Below are 17519 nucleotides of genomic sequence, written 5' to 3' on the forward strand. Positions count from 1 at the left end.
TTCACACACTTCGGAAATGACATGAGAGGCACCTGCCCTTGTTATGCCCATTTCTCAGGGGAGGCAACTGAGGCCCAGGGAAACTAGGTAAGACTAACGTAGAACTGAGATTCACACCCACCTCAACTGCTCCAAAGGGAGATTTTCTTAATGAGTCATAAAAGCAGAAATCACATTCTGACTACATTAAGTTTATGAACCTCCATCCATCCTCGTGTGCAGTGAAGACACAATATGTACGTGGAGTAAGAACGGGCAGCTCATGAAACTGTCAGAGAGGACCCACAATATGTAAAGAACGTCCTCAAATCAATGGGAAGACGGAGGTTCCAATAGGAAAAAAATGAGTCAAAAGTATGAGTACGCATCTCCTAGTGGTTGCAGGGGGTAGGTTCTCATTTCAAAAGTTCGGGTATTTGGAAGTCACAAGGCCAATACAATCACGCAAAGATGCTCAAGCTGACTAGCGAACAGGAAATGCAAGCGAGCACCGCACTCCGTGCCAGTTCACATTGCAGGCTGGCAAAACCAAGGAGTCTGATGTAGCGCAACGTCGCCCAGGATGCACGGCGGCAGGAGCTCTGCACTGCCGTGGGCGTGACACTGCCGTGGGCGTGGCACTGCTGTGGGCGTGGCTCTGCCGTGGGCGTGGCATTGCTGTGGACGTGGCACTACCGTGGGCGTGGCTCTGCCATGAGCGTGGCACTCGGTCTCACTGCCCTTGACCAACTTAGCTTGTCTGCGGACGTCGGAGCGGCCCGTGACTGACCGCCAGCAATGGCACTTCTAAGGATACGCGCTAGGGAGTGCTACCCACGTGCCTGGGAGACACGGGAAAGCTCATAGCAGAAGCACGTGCAGGTCAAAGGAATGGAAATGCCCAGGTGGGAGCGCGTTCATGGGAGATGGGCAGCCACGGTTGCCTGCGTTAAAAACTCAGCTCCCGGAAGCGGGAGTGCATGACGAGATCGCCAGCTAGGGTCCCCACACCAAGTCCAGTTCATCGCCGGCTTTTGCAGATAAAGTTTCTTGGAACCCATTCATTAATATGTAGAAGAAGGCCACCTTGCTGCCACCGTGGTTGGCTGAGCTTCTGCAACTGGAAACCACATGGTTTGCAAAAACGACAATATTTACTAGTTGAATCTTTTTTTGGTTTGTTTTTCTTGATATGGAGCATTGAACCCAGGGGCACTTAACCACTGAGCCACCTCCCAGCCCTATTTTGTAGTTTATTTAGAGACAGGGTCTCACCGAATTGATTAGGGCCTCGCTAAGTAGCCGAGGCTGACTTTGAATTCACGATCCTCCTGCCTCGGCCTCCAGAGCTGCTGGTGTTACAGGCATGTGCCACTAGCCTTGCTCGATGGGACACCTTGGATGCAGTTAGGGACAAGGCGAAGTCCAGGGTTAGGAAGGATACAGAACACAAGTCAACTAGTGTCAGATAGTTGACTACGGAGATAAAGGGAGGGAGGTGACCGTAGCGGGAGGGCAGATGACAGGCTTCGGCCAGGAAGGCTTCCACAGAAGGGGATGCTTCCTTATAGATGTGCACGATTCCATGTAGCCATTTATGTTCAGCTGTGGCGAGGAGTTTGGGAGGGAGCTCCTCGTCCTCCCTGGGGGGTTGTGTCCGTTCTCCCCACACAGGGGTCTCGACCTACCCTGCACCCCACCCCAGCCACACCAACCATGCCCAGCCAGGCAGCCGCCCCTGGCAGGAAGGACCACGACCATGCAGAGGGTTAAGAGAATTGAGGCCAAGGTGCCTGCGTCCCTCTCATGGAGAGGAGATGGTATGTCGTGTGCACGTTCCTCACGACTTGGTCTGAACTCGCGGGCTGCTGGTGGCAGTGTGTGGAGCGGGGACCTGCAGGGGACTTCGGGTGGGAGCAGGAGGGCTGGCTGTGAATCTCGGTGAAACTCCTTCCCGCCAGGCTGACATTTGATGTGGTAATTAGTCACAAGCTGTCGGGTCAGACCTGGGGATGTGCAACCGCTGGGGAGATTGGGAAGGAGGAGGGGGACCTTCTTAGCATCCAGAGGGACAGCTTCGGGGACACCTGGCGAAGGAGTGGAGGGAGCTCAGGGTCTGGGACCTGAATGGGGCGATCGAGTGTCGTGTCTGCAGAGCGCCCTGCCCAGGTTCTCTGCACCTTTGTGTTAGAGAGGTTGTGAAAAGATGCAGGGGGCTTTAAAAAAAAAGATAGACTTTAGGAGCCAAAAAATAACAAAGGATAATAAGAGCTGAAGAATATGCAAAGCCAGGGAAAGAGAAATGGCACTCTGCCATCAGCCTCTCTCAGGCCAACCGTGGCACGAGCTCTCTCCCCTGGGGAGCCTACCGAGACTTCCCGGGTGGATTAGGGCTCTGCTCTGCACAACTGGGAGCCCTCGATTCCATTTTGAGCATTGCTTGTTTTCTAGTGGGCTCCCATGTGTTTGTCTCCCAGCTTCATGGTGAAACCCCAAAGGCAGGGATGCCTCTTGTCCATCCTGTGGAACCAGCCTCTGGCAGAGAATAGACCCAGAATGGTTGGATGAGCCCATTAAATATGGGCTGACAGTCCAACACCGAGCTTCCTAGCAGCAAGAGCCAAGAGGTAAAGTAGATGTTCCGTGCACACGTTCTGCCTAGATCGGGAAAATCAAAACCACCTGTTGGTGGAGATAAGAGTAACTTTTCTGGATGTTGAGGTGTTAGGGAAATTTGTCCCATGGATCCTCATGAAAGGGGCCCTCAGCCATATGGTCAAGTGTGACTTCAGTCGATTTTGCAACAGGGTTCTCTAGGAGTCAGGGCAGCAGCGTCCCAGGCTGCAAGAAGTTGATTCCACAAAAAAGAATCACACTAGAAGTCAAAGCCGTGCTGATCCAGGACGCACGTGTCGATGACTCGGGGTTAGGGTGTTTTTCTTTCCCCCGTCCTCTCCCTCCTCTTTCCCTCTTCTCCCTGTTCCTCTTATTTCAAAAGCTTTATATTAAAGTCCAACATATAAATAAGTGCACACGTCATATGCACGTAGCTCAATGGATTTTAGAAAGTGAATGTACTGCACCCAGGCAAGACACAAAACACCCCCAGTGCCCGCAGGAGCCCTCTCTTGTCCCCCTTCAGTACTGTCCTCTGAGGGCAGCCACCTAGCTGGCTGCCAACATCCCCAATGAGTTTTCCTTCCTGTTTCTCAAATTAACTTACCTGCACACAAATGTGTGCACTGGTTTGTGTCTGTTCTACTCATTTGACCTTGTGTGTGTGGCATTCACCTACAAAACATTGTGGGTCATTGTGGGCCATTCCTTCTCATTGCTGTATAATATTCCATTGTGTGAACACACCCCTGTTTATCCATTCTACATTCTACTACAGGTAAACATTTGTTTTTTTTTTCTAGGGTTTTTGTTTTTGTTTTTTTTTACAGTTGCTTATTTAGTTATTCATTATAAATATTGAACTGCTATAAACATTTTTGTACATGTACTTTGGTGGATGTATGATACATTTCTGTTTTGCCAGGTGTGATTCATTTCTAGGTTCAGTTTTAGTAGATGCTGCCTAAGAGTGTGCTAAAGTGTTTGTGTCCATTTCTGCCCCCACAACAATGAGTGTGAGTTCCAGTTGCTCCACATTCTTGCCAGCACTTGGCGTTGTCTGTCATTTCAGTTAGCTATTTTTGTGAGTGAGAAGTTATCTCTCTCTCTCATGTTAATGTAAGCTTTTCTGCATGCTTTGGGCTCTTTGGTTATCCTCTGGCAAGGTGATCTTTCAAGTCTTTTGCCCACTCTTCTGTTTTTTTCTTATTGATTTGCAGCAACTCTTTATATATTCTGTATATAAGTTCCACTGGCATGTGATATGTGCTGTAGACACTTCCTTTCATTCTGTGGCCCTCCTGTTGGAATACCGTAGTGTTAAGTTGTATTTTCTAAACCTTTGGATTTCTTCAGAATGAGGTCAGAGGTCTCCAGGGCTCCCAAACCAGCAACAATGGCCACAGCTGCACACTTTGGTTTCATCCTTGATTTTACCGATTCTCAAGTGCACACTGTTTTCCCACTATGTTACATTTCTGAAATTGGGTTGCATCTTCGCGATCAATGGCATCTGACACTTAAAGGTGGTGGTGCTTATGTTCTATAACAGAATATCTTACAATCAGTGACAGTCGGATTTGCAGAAATGGGGCGTATTTGAACCCAGGTATGGCTTTGTTTAAAGAAAGGGTTCTCATCTCTCTGCCCCTTCCTGGTTCTGTCAGATGCGCCTACACCTGTAAGAGCATGTAGCCACCCAAGGAGCTGTGAACCCGTAGCCTTTGCTGTCTTGTGTCTGGAAGGTTTGTTCCAGGAGGAAATCCTGGAGGAGATCCCAGAGGGGTCCTCTTGCTTCTGGAACGCGCCCAGAGAGGATTCGAATGCAGGGAAAGGGGTCCTGGTCCTTCAGAGCAGGTGCTCTTGCCCTTGAGTGTACCTCAGAATCCTCCGTAGGATGTAGGAATGATTTCTAGACCCCCGCTTAGCCCTTCGTACTCGATGGGGGTGACTCTGGAGAAGCCCTTTCTGACACGTCCTCAGGCGATGCGTAGCCGCTGTGTGGGGCCGCACTTTGGGAAGCACCGGGCTAGAGCCCGGGTAGAACCTGCCTCCTTCTGTGTGCTCCTGGTGTCCTGGAAGGGGGTTCCTGCTAAGAGTTGGGGACCAGACCCCCTTCAGGGCCAGGCATCAGGAAGACACCCCTGCTACCATCCACGGCCTCTGCACCCACCCCTGTGCCTCGGCGGGGGGGAACAATCCACAGGAACGTGCCTGACACATGTTGTGTCTCATCAGTGGAAACGCCATTCGATGAGGCTTATTAAAAAGACAACATTATTGCAAAATGATTTAAGTGCTTCATTTGCGAGGAAGCAGAGGAGGAGATGGGGTGCCGGGGCTATAAATATTCCTCAAGCATGCAAAATCTGCCCGGATGCAAGTGGGGGTTTTATCTTCACAAGAAAGCAGCGCAGCCGTCCTGTGGGAAGTTCCCGGGCGGCTCCCCAGCCCCTGGGGAGGCACCGCACAGCGGCTGCGCTTTCTTCCGCCTTTGGGCACATCCTGGATTGTCTCCAAGACCTTATTATGGCAAAAGGCCGGGATCTGTGCAGGCCAGCTTTCAGGTCTCATGAGCCGGACAGGTTGTGCCTTTGGTAAGGAATTGCGGGAAGGATCTTCCAGGACACAGCTGGATCTGGAGGGTCAGGCCGCAAGCCCAGTTTGTGAAGCGCTGATGGAGTTCGGTCAGGACCGTTAGGAGCATGACTGGGGGCTTGTCCCTAGGAGGGGAATGGAAGCCATCAGCTGGTGACAGAGCCCTGCCGTTATGGCTTGGGTATGAGGTGTCCCCCACAAGTTCACCGTGAGACGATGCAAGACGGCTCTGAGCCAGGTGAGGCAACCGGGTGGCGAGAACCTTCGCTCAGCAGGGCGTTTGTCCCGATGGGTTAACCGGGGTAACACGGGCAGGACGGGCGTGGCCAAGGGGGTTCAGCTTGTCCCTGGTGAGGGGCGCTCTCGCCTGCTTCCTGGTGGCCTTGTCCTGAGCCACTTTCCTCCGCCACGATGTTCTGCCTCACCTCGGGCCCAGAGCCGTGGCGCTGGCCTTCTGTGGACTGACCCCTCTGAAACCGTGCGGCCCAACATGCTTGTCCTCCTCTGATTGTTCTCATCAGGTGTTTTGACCACAGGAGCAAAACAGCTGGCCAGGCCACCAGCCCGCCCCCCGGGTCCGCCGACTAAGAACGCCTAGCTGCCCACGCCTGTTGGCCTGGGCGTGGGAACGCTTCAGTTCCTGGGAGAATAAGGTGGCGTGGTTTCCTTTCTGACTCCGGAGATTAGGGTCCCTGGGGCCTTCACTGCTGGGCACGTGTCCTTTGGTGTACGGCTGGCTGCAGAGGCACCATGGCCTCCGGGTGGTAAGTCCTTGGACGGCCACAGCGGGGTCAGCGAGGAGGACACAGCTGTTGCTTTAGGACCGCGTGCCTCAGTTTCCCCACACAGAAGCTGGGGCCAGGATCTCTTCTCTCGCGACCATGCAACACAAACCAAGGAGCCACGGGCTGCCCCAGACAAGGCCCGAGGACAAGGACCTGACCGTGACGACGGGCGTGGAGGAGCAGATTCCGGCGGGCTTGGGATTTCGAGGTCTGGTTTCGTGCCCTGTTTCTGTGACACAGGGACAGATCCTTCAGATCTCTGGGACTTGGTCTCATTGTCATTGAAGCGGCCACGGTGATAATCGTTCCCTCGTCGGAAGGCCACGGCGGGGACGGGCGTTTGAAGTAGTTGTTGCAGCACCTTCGGGTGGCGGGCTGCCCCTCCGCTCTTATCAGTGTTTCCGGTGTATGTGTTTTTTAAATGTTCGCCCTTCCCGGGTAGGCTGCATTCCTCAGAGAAAACGGCACGTCTTAGACAATCCTGTCCCTTCCCCGTCTGGCACAGAGTGTTCAGTGCCAATTCAATGAACCCACGGAGTCGGCCAGATTTGATTACAAAAGCCACATTGAATGAGCCCTGTGTCTGCCGGCTGCTCTGATGAGCTCCTGATCTGCATTATCTGCTTTTCCCTTTAAATCAAACTGTGTGGAAGTGGTGCCTGTCCTTGGGTCATAGATGAGGAACGTGGAGCCCAGAGAGGGAGAGTGATCCATCTGATGTCACACAGCTGATGAAGAGTGGAGCTGGGATTTGAACCTGGGTCTGGCTGACTCTGAACCAGCTGCACCTGTGCAGACTGGGATGGGGTCTGGGAGGGCTTCTCAACATGGTGGCATGTTCAAGAATGAGCAGGAGCTAGCCAGGTGACAAGATGGCGGGCATTCCAGGTGGAGGGCCCGGTGAGAGGGGAGGCGCACAGTGGGACCGGTCTCCGGGTGCCTGGTGGTTGGGGTGTCATGGGTGGGGAATGGTTGTGGGGTTGGCGTTGGGGTATAAGAATCATGCTGGGGCTGGGAGCAGTGGCCCCCGACTGTGATCCCAGCGGCTCAGGAGGCTGAGGCAGGAGGATCCCAAGTTCAAAGCCAGCCTCAGAAACTCAGCGAGGCCCTAAGCAATTCAGTGAGACCCTGTCTCTAAATAAAATATAAAAAGGACTGGGGAGGTGGCTCTGGGGTTAAGTGCCCTGGGTACCAATTCCTGGTACCAAAATAATAATAATAATAAGATAAAGAAAGAAAGAAAAAGAATTCTGCTGAGGGCTAGCCTGCCTCCTGTAGGGGAGCGCAAGACCAGAGGACCTCGTCAGGGTGGGGCATGCGGGGGCCGATCCAAGCACGATTCCTTCTTCCTGGTGAAGCACCTGGTGGACCTCAGATTCCCTGTCCAGAGCTCCTGAAGGGCCCTTCTCCCTGGCGGCCCCCTAAGCCAGGTCCGCAGTGCATCCTACCATGTCCCCTCTCCAGCATCCCTACAAAGATGGCCCCGCTCCTGCTGGTGGGCCAGAGGTTGTGGGGCCCTGACTTGATTCTTGATTCTCTCCCACCTCCCAGGAGGTGGTCCGTGGGCGTGTGCTGAAGAGGGTGTCCTTGGGTGAACGATGCCTCTCCTGCCTCAGTTTCCTCATCTGAACTCTGGAGGCCACATCAGCAGCCCTCAGGGCCCACACAGCCCAGCAAGAGTGGGTTGAGTCCGCCTCTTATGTGACCCTCTACCAGCGTCCTCTGACCTTGCCCAGACCTCTTGGGCTGTGCTTCCTGGTCTGTTCCCGGAGGGTCACGGCTCCTGCCCTGTGATCCCCAGGGCCCGGGGGAGGGAGATGGAGTCAGATGGTGGAGAGGCTCAGAGGACAGCAGGGTGGTTATGAGCCAGGGCTGGAAGTCCGCAACCTGGGCAGGACACCCTCTGCTCGGATCCTCAGCAGATCATCTCACCTCTCGGCGCCCCGTTTCCTGTTGTGTACGCAGAGGATCATCAAAACACCCTCCTCTGGAGGCCCGGGATGGTCTGAAAAGGAAACAGCATCTGCACAGCGCTGAACACAGGCTGTGTGTCGTACACGGGGCCATCGAGAGCAGCTTCTGTGCAGGTGGACCAGCATGGGCCAGGAGGGGCGGTCACTGCTGCCTGCTGTCTGCAAGCGAGATGGCTTGGGGGCTTGAGAGTTCTCCTCTACATTTTCAAAAGAAATTATTTTTTTGATTTTATTCGATTCCTAATAATTGCGCATATCGATGGGGACAGTGGGACCTGTGGATGCAGGCACATAGTGTGCGACGATCAGATCCAAGCCATCGGCACGTCCGTCACCTCCGACATTTGCCTTTTCTTTGTGTTAGGAACGTTCAGACTCCTCGCCATGAACTCTTTAGAAGTAGACAGTTGGCAGCTGTCAGTCACAGTGACCTCATTCTCCTAGGAACCTGAGGAGTTATTCCTTCCGACCGTCGGCACCCAGTACCTGTTAGCCCTCTTCTCTCCGTCCCCGTGTCCCCCACCCCCTTCCCAGCCTGCAGTGTGGGTTTGGAAATCCTTGACTAGAAGAGCTGAGGACAGGGTCAAGCCAAGCCACACAGTGACGTACGCGTCTCCCCAACTCAACCTTTGAGATCCCCGGTGCACAGCAGGTGGCCACGTGATGTCCGCCTGATCTGTGGGTGACCAGCAACAGCGGCCGGTGCAGGACAACATGTGTGTTGGCACTTAACCTCCATCCAATCCCAGTCACCTCGGCTGTTCCAGGTGGCACGGGAGACCCACGCCCGGGATGCCTTCAGCTCTGCAAAATGTGCAGCAAATTCATTCCTTCCTGTCTTCCCCCCGCAGGCCCTTAGAGTCACTGTCCCCAAGCAGGAAGAGCATTCCGACTGCTTTGGCTGAGCTCTGGATTGAAGCAGGTTTCCCCAATAACGTCCAGCCGATGGGTCCTTGGGGAATCTGGAAGGACCCTCCTGGGGGTGCAAACCAGCCTCTCCCCTGGCTAATTGGTGGTCATTCTGCCCGCCCCTCACCTCCATGGACAAAGCCCGCCCCACAGCGTGTGGGGAGGAGGAGGGGTTAGTGGGGACCTGGGCACATCAGGGGCCACTTGAAAGCTGTTCTGTCATTTCCTCCATTCAAAAGGACTAATTGTCCTTTGGGCTTCCAGACTTTGGATTCTGTGAAACTCAAAATTAGTGCATTAAATCAATCAGGTGTTCCCCTTGCTCGGGCTGATTAGCACTAATTAAATTTTACACTCATTGGCCAGGGTGGAGAGCGTGCAGTCCCTGGGTTGGAGATGGAAGCTGATTTCAGGTGGTGGAGGTTAGGGTGTGACCCAGGGCCCTGCCGGGTGGCGTCTGCCTACATTGTGTGGCCGTTGCTTCTCCAAGTCCATTAGCAGAACCAACCGCCTCCCCCAGTTGGGTGGTGGTAATTCCTAAACTAGTTGTGCCTAAGAATCTCTCTGGACAGGGTGAAATGCAGGCTCCTGGACTCGGCCTCAGACAGATCGGGGGAATCCGAGCATTCTGGAATTTTCATTTCATAGACACCTCAGGTCATTGACAATTCAAGTTCTTCCCTAGTGCATTTTATTTATTTATTTTTGCGGCACACCAGGGATTGAACCCAGGGGTGCTTTACCACAGAGCCATGCACCCAGCCCGTTTTTTTAAAAAAAGTTTTTTAAGACAGGGTCTTGTGAATTGTTCAGGGCCTCGGTTTTGAAAGTTGCTGAGGCTGGCTTTGAACTGTGATCCTCCTGCCTCAGCCTCCTGAGCCACTGGGATGACAGGTGTGCACCACCGTGCCCGGTTCCCTAGTGCATTTTAAGGGCAGTGTAAGAAAGGTCAGAGGGTGCTCTATCTCACAGCAATGGGCAGCATCCCGGGAGAACCCCTCCTTCATTAGCTCCCCGGTGATCCTTACTTGGATCTGAGGGATCTGGGTTCAAATCTCCCCTGCATGTTATGTAAGTTTGCGATTCTTCCCAAGCCTCCCCTTTTCTGTAGAAATCTGCATTTTAGTCTGTGCAGCTGCTGAGGTGCTGAACAAGATGGGAGGTGATGGGATGGGGGGAGATGGGCACACAGGGTGCCCAGAGCAGCCCCTGGTTTGGAAACACAACTACCTTTATCTGACTTTTTTTTAAAAATTCATTTTTATTGTAAACAAATGGGATACATCTTGTTTCTCTGTACGTGGAGTAACAGCATATCATTCGTGTAATCATAGATAATAGTTTTTGATTCATTCTGTTATTTTTTTCTCCCCCCTCCCTCCTCTTATCTCTCTAGAGTCCCTCCTTCCTCCATTCTTGCCCCCTCCCACCCCCTATATGTGTCATCATCTGCTTATCAGTGAGATCATTCGTCTTTGGTTTTTTGAGTTTGGCTTATCTCACTTAGCATGATATTCTCCAATTTCATTTGCCTGCAAATACCATAATTTCATTCTTCTTTATGACTGAGTAATATTCCATTGTATATATATACCACAGTTTCTTTATCCATTCATCAATTGAGGGGCATCTAGGTTGGTTCCATAATCTGGCTATTGTGAATTGAGCAGCTATGAACATTGATGTGGCTGTATCTCTGTAGTATGCTGATTTTAAGTCCTTTGGGTATAGGCCGAGGAGTGGGATAGCTGGGTCAAATGGTGGTTCCATTCCAAGCTTTCTAAGGAATCTCCACACTGCTTTCCAGAGTGGCTGCACTAATTTGCAGCCCCACCAGCAATGTATGAGTGTACCTTTTTCCCCACATCCTCTGACTTTTTAAAAAGTATTTTTAGTTGTAGAAGGACACAGTACCTTTACTTTATTTATTTGCGGTGCTGAGGATGGAGCCCAGTGCCCCCACCTGCTAGGCAAGCGCTCTACCACTGAGCCCCAACCCCAGCCCCCTGACTCTTTTTAAAAGTGTGTTTCATGTGCTAACGACAGAAGCAGTTAAAAAAAAATCAACAGTCCAGAAACATCACAAATAAGTTGGGAGTCCCCTGTGAGCCCATCCTGGTAGAAAAAAAAGAAAAAATCCCCACAGACAGTTTGGAAGCGCTTTGTTCTGTGCAAATACAAACAGGCGCTGGATTCCTTGGAACGTTCTCTTTGGCAGCTGTGGGTCGTTGACCTTGAGGATTTTTTCCAGGCAGAACATCCAGATGCACTCTTTTTTCTTGGTGGGGCAGCTGACTGATTTGGAGCCAGCCTGACAGATGACGGACCGGCTCAGGAAGGCTGACCTGCTGCATGGGACGCGGACCATTTACCCTCTGTCTGAAAACAGCCCGAGTTACCCGAGCGCCGGTCATGATGCCAAGGGGCGATGGATGGGAGGGAGGGAGGAGCTGGGCAGAGCATCAGGTGCCAGGGGACATGAGCCCTCTCCTAACTCCATGCATTTTGCAGTTTGGGTGACCAAGGCCCCAGCGGGGAGACTGTCCGAGGTCACACACCACCTTTGTCATCACACCTGGACTTGAACCCTGGACCCTGCCTCTTTTATTTTTTTCATTCTCTGCCCCTCAGCTGCATTTTTGGTTGTGTATATTTTAAGAGTATGATGGGATGTGCTCATATATTTATTTGGAAGCACACAGCGAAATGATCACCACTGTCAAGCAAATGGATAGAGCCATTGTCTCTTATGGTTGGGTGTCTTTTCTTTTTGTGGGAAGAGTACTAAGCTCTGCTCTCCAGGTCCATGAGCTGCCCTGGGCGTGAGCAGCTGCCCCGGGGTCCTCGGTCGCCCCTCCTCTGCAGGGCCACTGCTGAGCCTCTTGGCCATGTGCTGTCCATCAGTGTGCTTGCCTTCTTACTTTATGGGGCGTAAACTTGAACTTGAAGGCTGCGTTTCGGAATGATAATACCACGGAAGCTCTGATCCATTGGGCATTTATAGTTGGTCTGTTCATTTGAAAACAAGAACAAAAATAATAGCAAAAATCAAGTCAGTACCGCTGGGAATTCATTTAAAAAAAATTTTTTTTAAAACTTAAAACACATACAGCTTCACTCACTGGGTTACCTGGGTAAGAGCACATCCCTTGCATATGAACATCTGACTCAAGTTCTCCTTTCTCTCTTAATCCATACTCTTAATATACAACCAGACTATCCCCAGTCTTGACTTCTTTCTTTCCTTCTTCTTTTTTTGGTACTGGGGATTGAAGCCAGGGAACTTAACCACTGAACTGCATCCCTGGCCCTTTTAAATTTTTTTATTTTGAGACAGGGTCTTGCTAAGTTGCTTAGGGCCTCACTAAATTGCGGAGGCTGGCCTTGAACTCAGGATCCTCTTGCCCCAGCCTCCCAAGTCACTGGGATTACTGCAAATCTGTGCCACCACACCCAGCTCAGTTTTGACTTCTTCAAAGTAATGTGAATACAAAAACTTATTTTTTACTTCTAGTTTTTGCAACTATGTGGATTTGACAGCTTTTAGAATAGCAACTCACTTTTATTAATTCCTTTCAAAACATTCAACCTACCTGTCATGGAAAGTCTTTGTCTAGCCGTATTCTCCAGGGTCATGTGGGAATTGAATAGATGATTACAATAAAACTGCAACTTGCAAAAGCTGGTTGGAAATGTGTGCAGTTGATACTACATGTGCACAGTTGTCACCTGTCAGGAGTAGGTGGCCCACAAGGAGCCACAGAGAGGTCCAGACTGAGAGCATCCACAGGCAGTGGGTATCCATCCATCTGTGTGGACTTTCAGCTTCTGAAACATGTCTTGGCGATGCATGGATGAGGTGACCAACTTTGGCTCCTGTTCACCTTTGGTTTGGACCATGTATTAGTCCATTTGTGTTACTATAATGAAATACCTGAGGCAGGATTCTTTACAAAGAAAATAGGCTTATTTAACTAACAATTCTCCCCATCATCCTTATGGAGAATAATGATCCATCCTTCAAGGGACTGGTTAAGAAAAGCTTCCATTAAAATAGCTATTTTTATTGAGCATATACTATGTGCCAAGCACTGGGATAAGTTTACCATCAATTATTTCACTGAATCTCAAAGCAATCCTGTATATTATTGCCCTCCTTTTTAAAGTTGAGAAAGCTGAGAATCAGATAAGTATTCTTCTTGCTTTAAAGTCATGCAGACCAATAATGTTCTTGCTACACCAAGACCAATAATGTCCTGAAGTCTGTCCTTTTAACTACTGGACTCCATGGCTTCCCCCTGACACTCCCTTATTTGTTCAAGGATGGTGCTGTGGAGGGCACTGGGGGGGAGAAGGGTCAGTGATCCCAGTGAGTGACCCTTCCCTGCCACCCCATCCCCACCCCAGATTGCTGATCTGACCACAGAGCTTGCAGACGAGCGTTTCAAAGGGGACGTGGCCTGCCAGGTGCTGGAGAGTGAGCGGGCAGAGCGGCTGCAGGCCTTCCGGGAGGCCCAGGAGCTCAAGGTAAGAGTTCAGGGTGGCTGACCAGGGTGACAGGGTGTGGCTGGGCCTGCCTCCCCGTGCTCACACTGGGATCAGTAAGCCTAAGCAAGATGCACCAGGTGACCGACTTCCATGCTCAAGGACCTCAGGGACAGTGGGTCTTTCTAAGGTGTGACCTTGGTGGTGCCATGTATGAAAAGCCCTTGGCCAAGGAGGTACAAGGGTGAGCGTTGTGCAGAAGGCGGACAGTCCTGGTCTTGGAGGTGCCGTGGGTGAGGTGATCAATGTTGGCTTCTGTTCACCTTTGGTTTGGGCCACGTATTAGTCCTTTTCTGTTACTATACTGAAATACCTGAGGCAAGAATCTTTATAAAGCAAATAGGTTTATTTTACAGATTTAGAGGCTGAAAGTCCAAGATTGGGCATCCCTATTGGCTTGGCCTCTGGTGAGGGTCTACCAGCAAGTGGCATCATGGCTAGAGTGAGAGATTCCAGTGCCAAATAGAAAACCTGAGTGGGGGAGGGGGACCCAGGCTTGCTCCTTTATAACAACCTTCTTGTGAGAACAAACTTGCAGTCCCATCAAAACGAATCTGTTCCAAGTGGGGCATGCTCTCAGTGAACTGAGGACCCCCTGTGGCCCCACCTCTTCACATGGCTACCACGAGGATCCATCCCCCAACACATGAACCCACAGGGATAAACTCAAACCATATCCAAATCATGGCATGTCTTGTTCCCTTTCTTCCAGAGCAAGTATGAGCAAGTCCAGAAGAATTTGGGAGAAGTAGAGAAACAGCTGGAAGAAGCCCAGCAGAAACTTCAGCTGAATGACTTGGAAAGGAACCATGCTGGGGGAGGTGAGCAGCCTGGGACCCTTGCACTTGGATGCTGGTAGACATGGCTGCCTTTTTATTTAACTGGTTCATGGGCACATGCTGAGCACCTGCTGTGTTCTGCAAACACCATCAGGGGCTGGGACTTAGGCAAAGCAAACCAACACAGCCCCTCAGTCCCATGCAACAGTGACAGGCACTGTATAATGCAAAATTATACTATCCACTTTTGGTTTGGACCATGTATTAGTCCTTTACTGTTACTATAATGAAATACCTGAGGTAGGATTCTTTACCAAGAAAAGAGGCTTATTTAACTAACAGATTCTGCCCATCCTCCTGGGCAGGGGATAATGATGATCTGTCTTGCAAGAAAGCTGGTTAAGAAGAGCTTCCATTAAAATTGCTATGTTATTGAGCATTTATTATGTGCTCAACCAAAATAATAAATATCCACGTGACAGGTACTTAGTCATGCAAAGAATGAGAAAAATGGTGGCTCATATTCCTGGAACTACTTTAAATATGGATTTTGAAACAAGGTTAAACCTCTGCAGTTGCATTTCTGAATTTCAATCTTGATCCCATCTTAGTGGCTGTACGGCTTTCGGTTTTAAAAAAAAATTGCTGTGCCTCGGTTTCCCCATCTTCAAATGGGGATAGTTATTAGTAGAAATCGTGCATGGCCCCACCTGTGTGGCATGGATGCTGGGCAGCTGTTTGCTGCTGTATCAACATTACTATGAGAAACCTTGGGGTTACTGTCTGACTTCACGCCAACCAGTGGAATAGGAGCAACACGGTCCCCATTTCGGAGACAATAAAGCCGCATCATCTGAGGAGGTGAGGGGCTCCTCCCGGCTCCAGGGATGGATGTGCTTCCTCGTGCGGGAATTTTCTGGGCAGGATCTTTTTACACAATTGCCTGGGGACATCTCCCGTGTGGCTGGCATGGTGACACCCTTGTCAACTTGCAGCCCTCCCTCTTAACTCTCCCCAGCCTCGTGGAATCGAGGGAGGGGCAGAGCCAATGTATCAGCGCCTTTAAAACGCCAGCATCATGCTTTTGGTGTCCCCAGAGAATGTATGCCCTTGAAATGTCAGGGACCCTCAGAAGAGCAGAGGTCAGGAGTCCGCACAGAGGAGACACCCCCGCCCACAGGCATCCTGGACGCCCCCAGGACAGACACTGCCCAGGAAGGTCAGCAGAGAGGGGTTCCCCGGGAGACTCACAGCAGCTGCATCTGACCGAGATGCGTGCCTGAATGAGGCTCCCTGGGCTGGTTTCCTCTGGAAAGAGAGACCAGGGAGTCGCCGAGCTGGGGAGCCCATCAGTCACCGTACGAAATAGGCTCTCAGCTCCGATGCTCATTTGGAGATGTCTACCCACAAATATTTTGTTTTTCATTATGAAAGTAATACATACTCATTAAGGAAAATTTCTAAGATAGGGGAAAGTTGAAAGAAACAATAAAACACTTTAATCAGATCACCGCAGTGGCCCCACGCCCTGCGGTGGATCAAGCTGGAGTATTAATTATCAAAAATATACTTTTTCTTTATGCGTGGTTAAATATTAAAAGAGAATCTTTAATGACATGAGCCCAGCACTGAGCCGGACACCGGGGATTATAGGAGAATTTCGGTTGGGACTTCCTTTCAAGAAATTTGCAATATAAATATAAATCAGATAAATCCAGGGGAAGAGTGACTTAATGACAAAGGGCTGAATGACACACCCTGACTGACAGCAGCACCCTGGGCAGGGGAGCTGGCAGCGGAGATGGTTCTCGAAGGATGGAGAACCGTCTCCTCACCCGCCATGTCCCCCGCCTGCTTCACGCCCTCTGAGCACCTTGCAGAGGGAGCCCCCTGGATGGCTGCAGAAACTCCTCCTGCCGCCATGTTGCTTGTGACCCTAAGGATTTTTCCTGGTAGGTGACAGGATTCCTTTTCCGCCATGATATCATGTATCCTGGTGGAAATTTGAATCAGTTTTAATTCCTTAATATCATCCTCCTTTGAACGTAGTGCTATGGAAATCTTTAGTAGGTTTCCAAGACCATGATCCCAACATCCATCCATCCATCCATCCATCCATCCATCCATCCATCCATCCATCCATCTATCCACCCATCCATCCATCCATCCATCCATCCACCCACCCATACATTCATTATGTATGCTAAGGAGCTTCTCTGACCTACAGGATTATGGAATTTCTTTGGAAAAAAATATGAGTCTACTTATAAAGACCATTGGACAGTATAAGATAATGGATCTTAGAACAAGGGGCTGTCAAGAATGTGAGACAGCTGGAGATGGTGAGAATAGCCTATCTTATAAACTTGGATAATAGGCATAGCTTCCTAACCTGAAGTCCAAGGCTGAGGTCCAGGGGTTCCATGAATACTATGAAATTGCATCCAAAGAGCCAAGAAAGTGGAAGAGAGGCCAACCTGGCCTCATCCTCACTGAGCCTCCTATTCCGGCCTCCTTGACTCTGTTGAACAGCAGATGAGTGGCAGATGCGCTTTGATTGTGCTCAGATGGAGAATGAGTTTCTCAGAAAGCGTCTCCAGCAGTGTGAAGAGAGGCTGGACTCAGAGCTGACATCCAGGAAAGAGCTGGAGCAGAAGGTAAGAGGGGAGTGCATAGTCCCGGCTACAGTGTCAGGGAGTGGGCGGGCGAGTGATCCATGTGTGGGGTAGGGAGAAAGAGAGGAGAAAGGGACCACCAGCCATTTCTTGACTTTCCACCTCTGCTGCTGTTAAAAATTCTGGTCACCGTGAGAAATGGAAACTATTTTCTCTACCTGTGGGTCTTCAGTCCAAGTACGGACCACTCAGTGGTGTTCAGAGCCACACACGTTATTAGCTCAGGATTATCCCAGTTCCTTTTCCACTTCTGCTTGGTCCTTATGAAAATCACATTACATTTGGGGCCTTAGGTTGTCTTCTATAAGATCGCTGCGATATACTTCTAAAGCAATCACGTTAACCGTTCCCGTTGCCTGTATTCTGATGTTTCCTCCAAGTCTCATCTAGACCAGGCAACAACCTACCAACTCATTTCCTTCCTCCACCCCCTGCTGCGCTGCAGCCCAGAGACCTTCAGGAGCCCCTTTCTGATGGCTTCAGCGTCACATGCTATGCCTCTCTAGGCAGAGTTTCCTTTTCCCCCCGTTTTGTAAATTTTGATTGCGAGCTCATCTCCAGCAGTTCCCTCAGCTCCCTCCCCCGTAGTCCCAGGTCTTCTGCTTTGTGGAATTTTGTCTTTTAATCTTTCTCATGGCGATGCCTGTGTGTATTTAGCTG

General features: G+C 50.6%; 1 protein-coding gene across 3 annotated transcripts in view; it reads left to right on the forward strand.

Moving 5' to 3' along the window:
- Positions 1–17519, forward strand: part of MYO18B (myosin XVIIIB) — a 223701-nt gene that overhangs the window by 101161 nt on the left and 105021 nt on the right. For 2 of the 3 annotated variants that reach the window (XM_079151214.1, XM_079151215.1), the window contains exons 26-28: positions 13268–13387; positions 14118–14226; positions 16717–16841. In XM_079151214.1, coding sequence (XP_079007340.1) covers positions 13268–13387; positions 14118–14226; positions 16717–16841 — 354 coding nt within the window. The remainder of the gene's footprint in view (positions 1–13267; positions 13388–14117; positions 14227–16716; positions 16842–17519) is intronic. The other variant, XM_079151216.1, reaches the window with a different exon arrangement.

Source organism: Sciurus vulgaris, assembly GCF_902686455.1.
Source record: "Sciurus vulgaris genome assembly, chromosome: 8".
NCBI classification, from domain to species: Eukaryota; Metazoa; Chordata; class Mammalia; order Rodentia; family Sciuridae; genus Sciurus; species Sciurus vulgaris.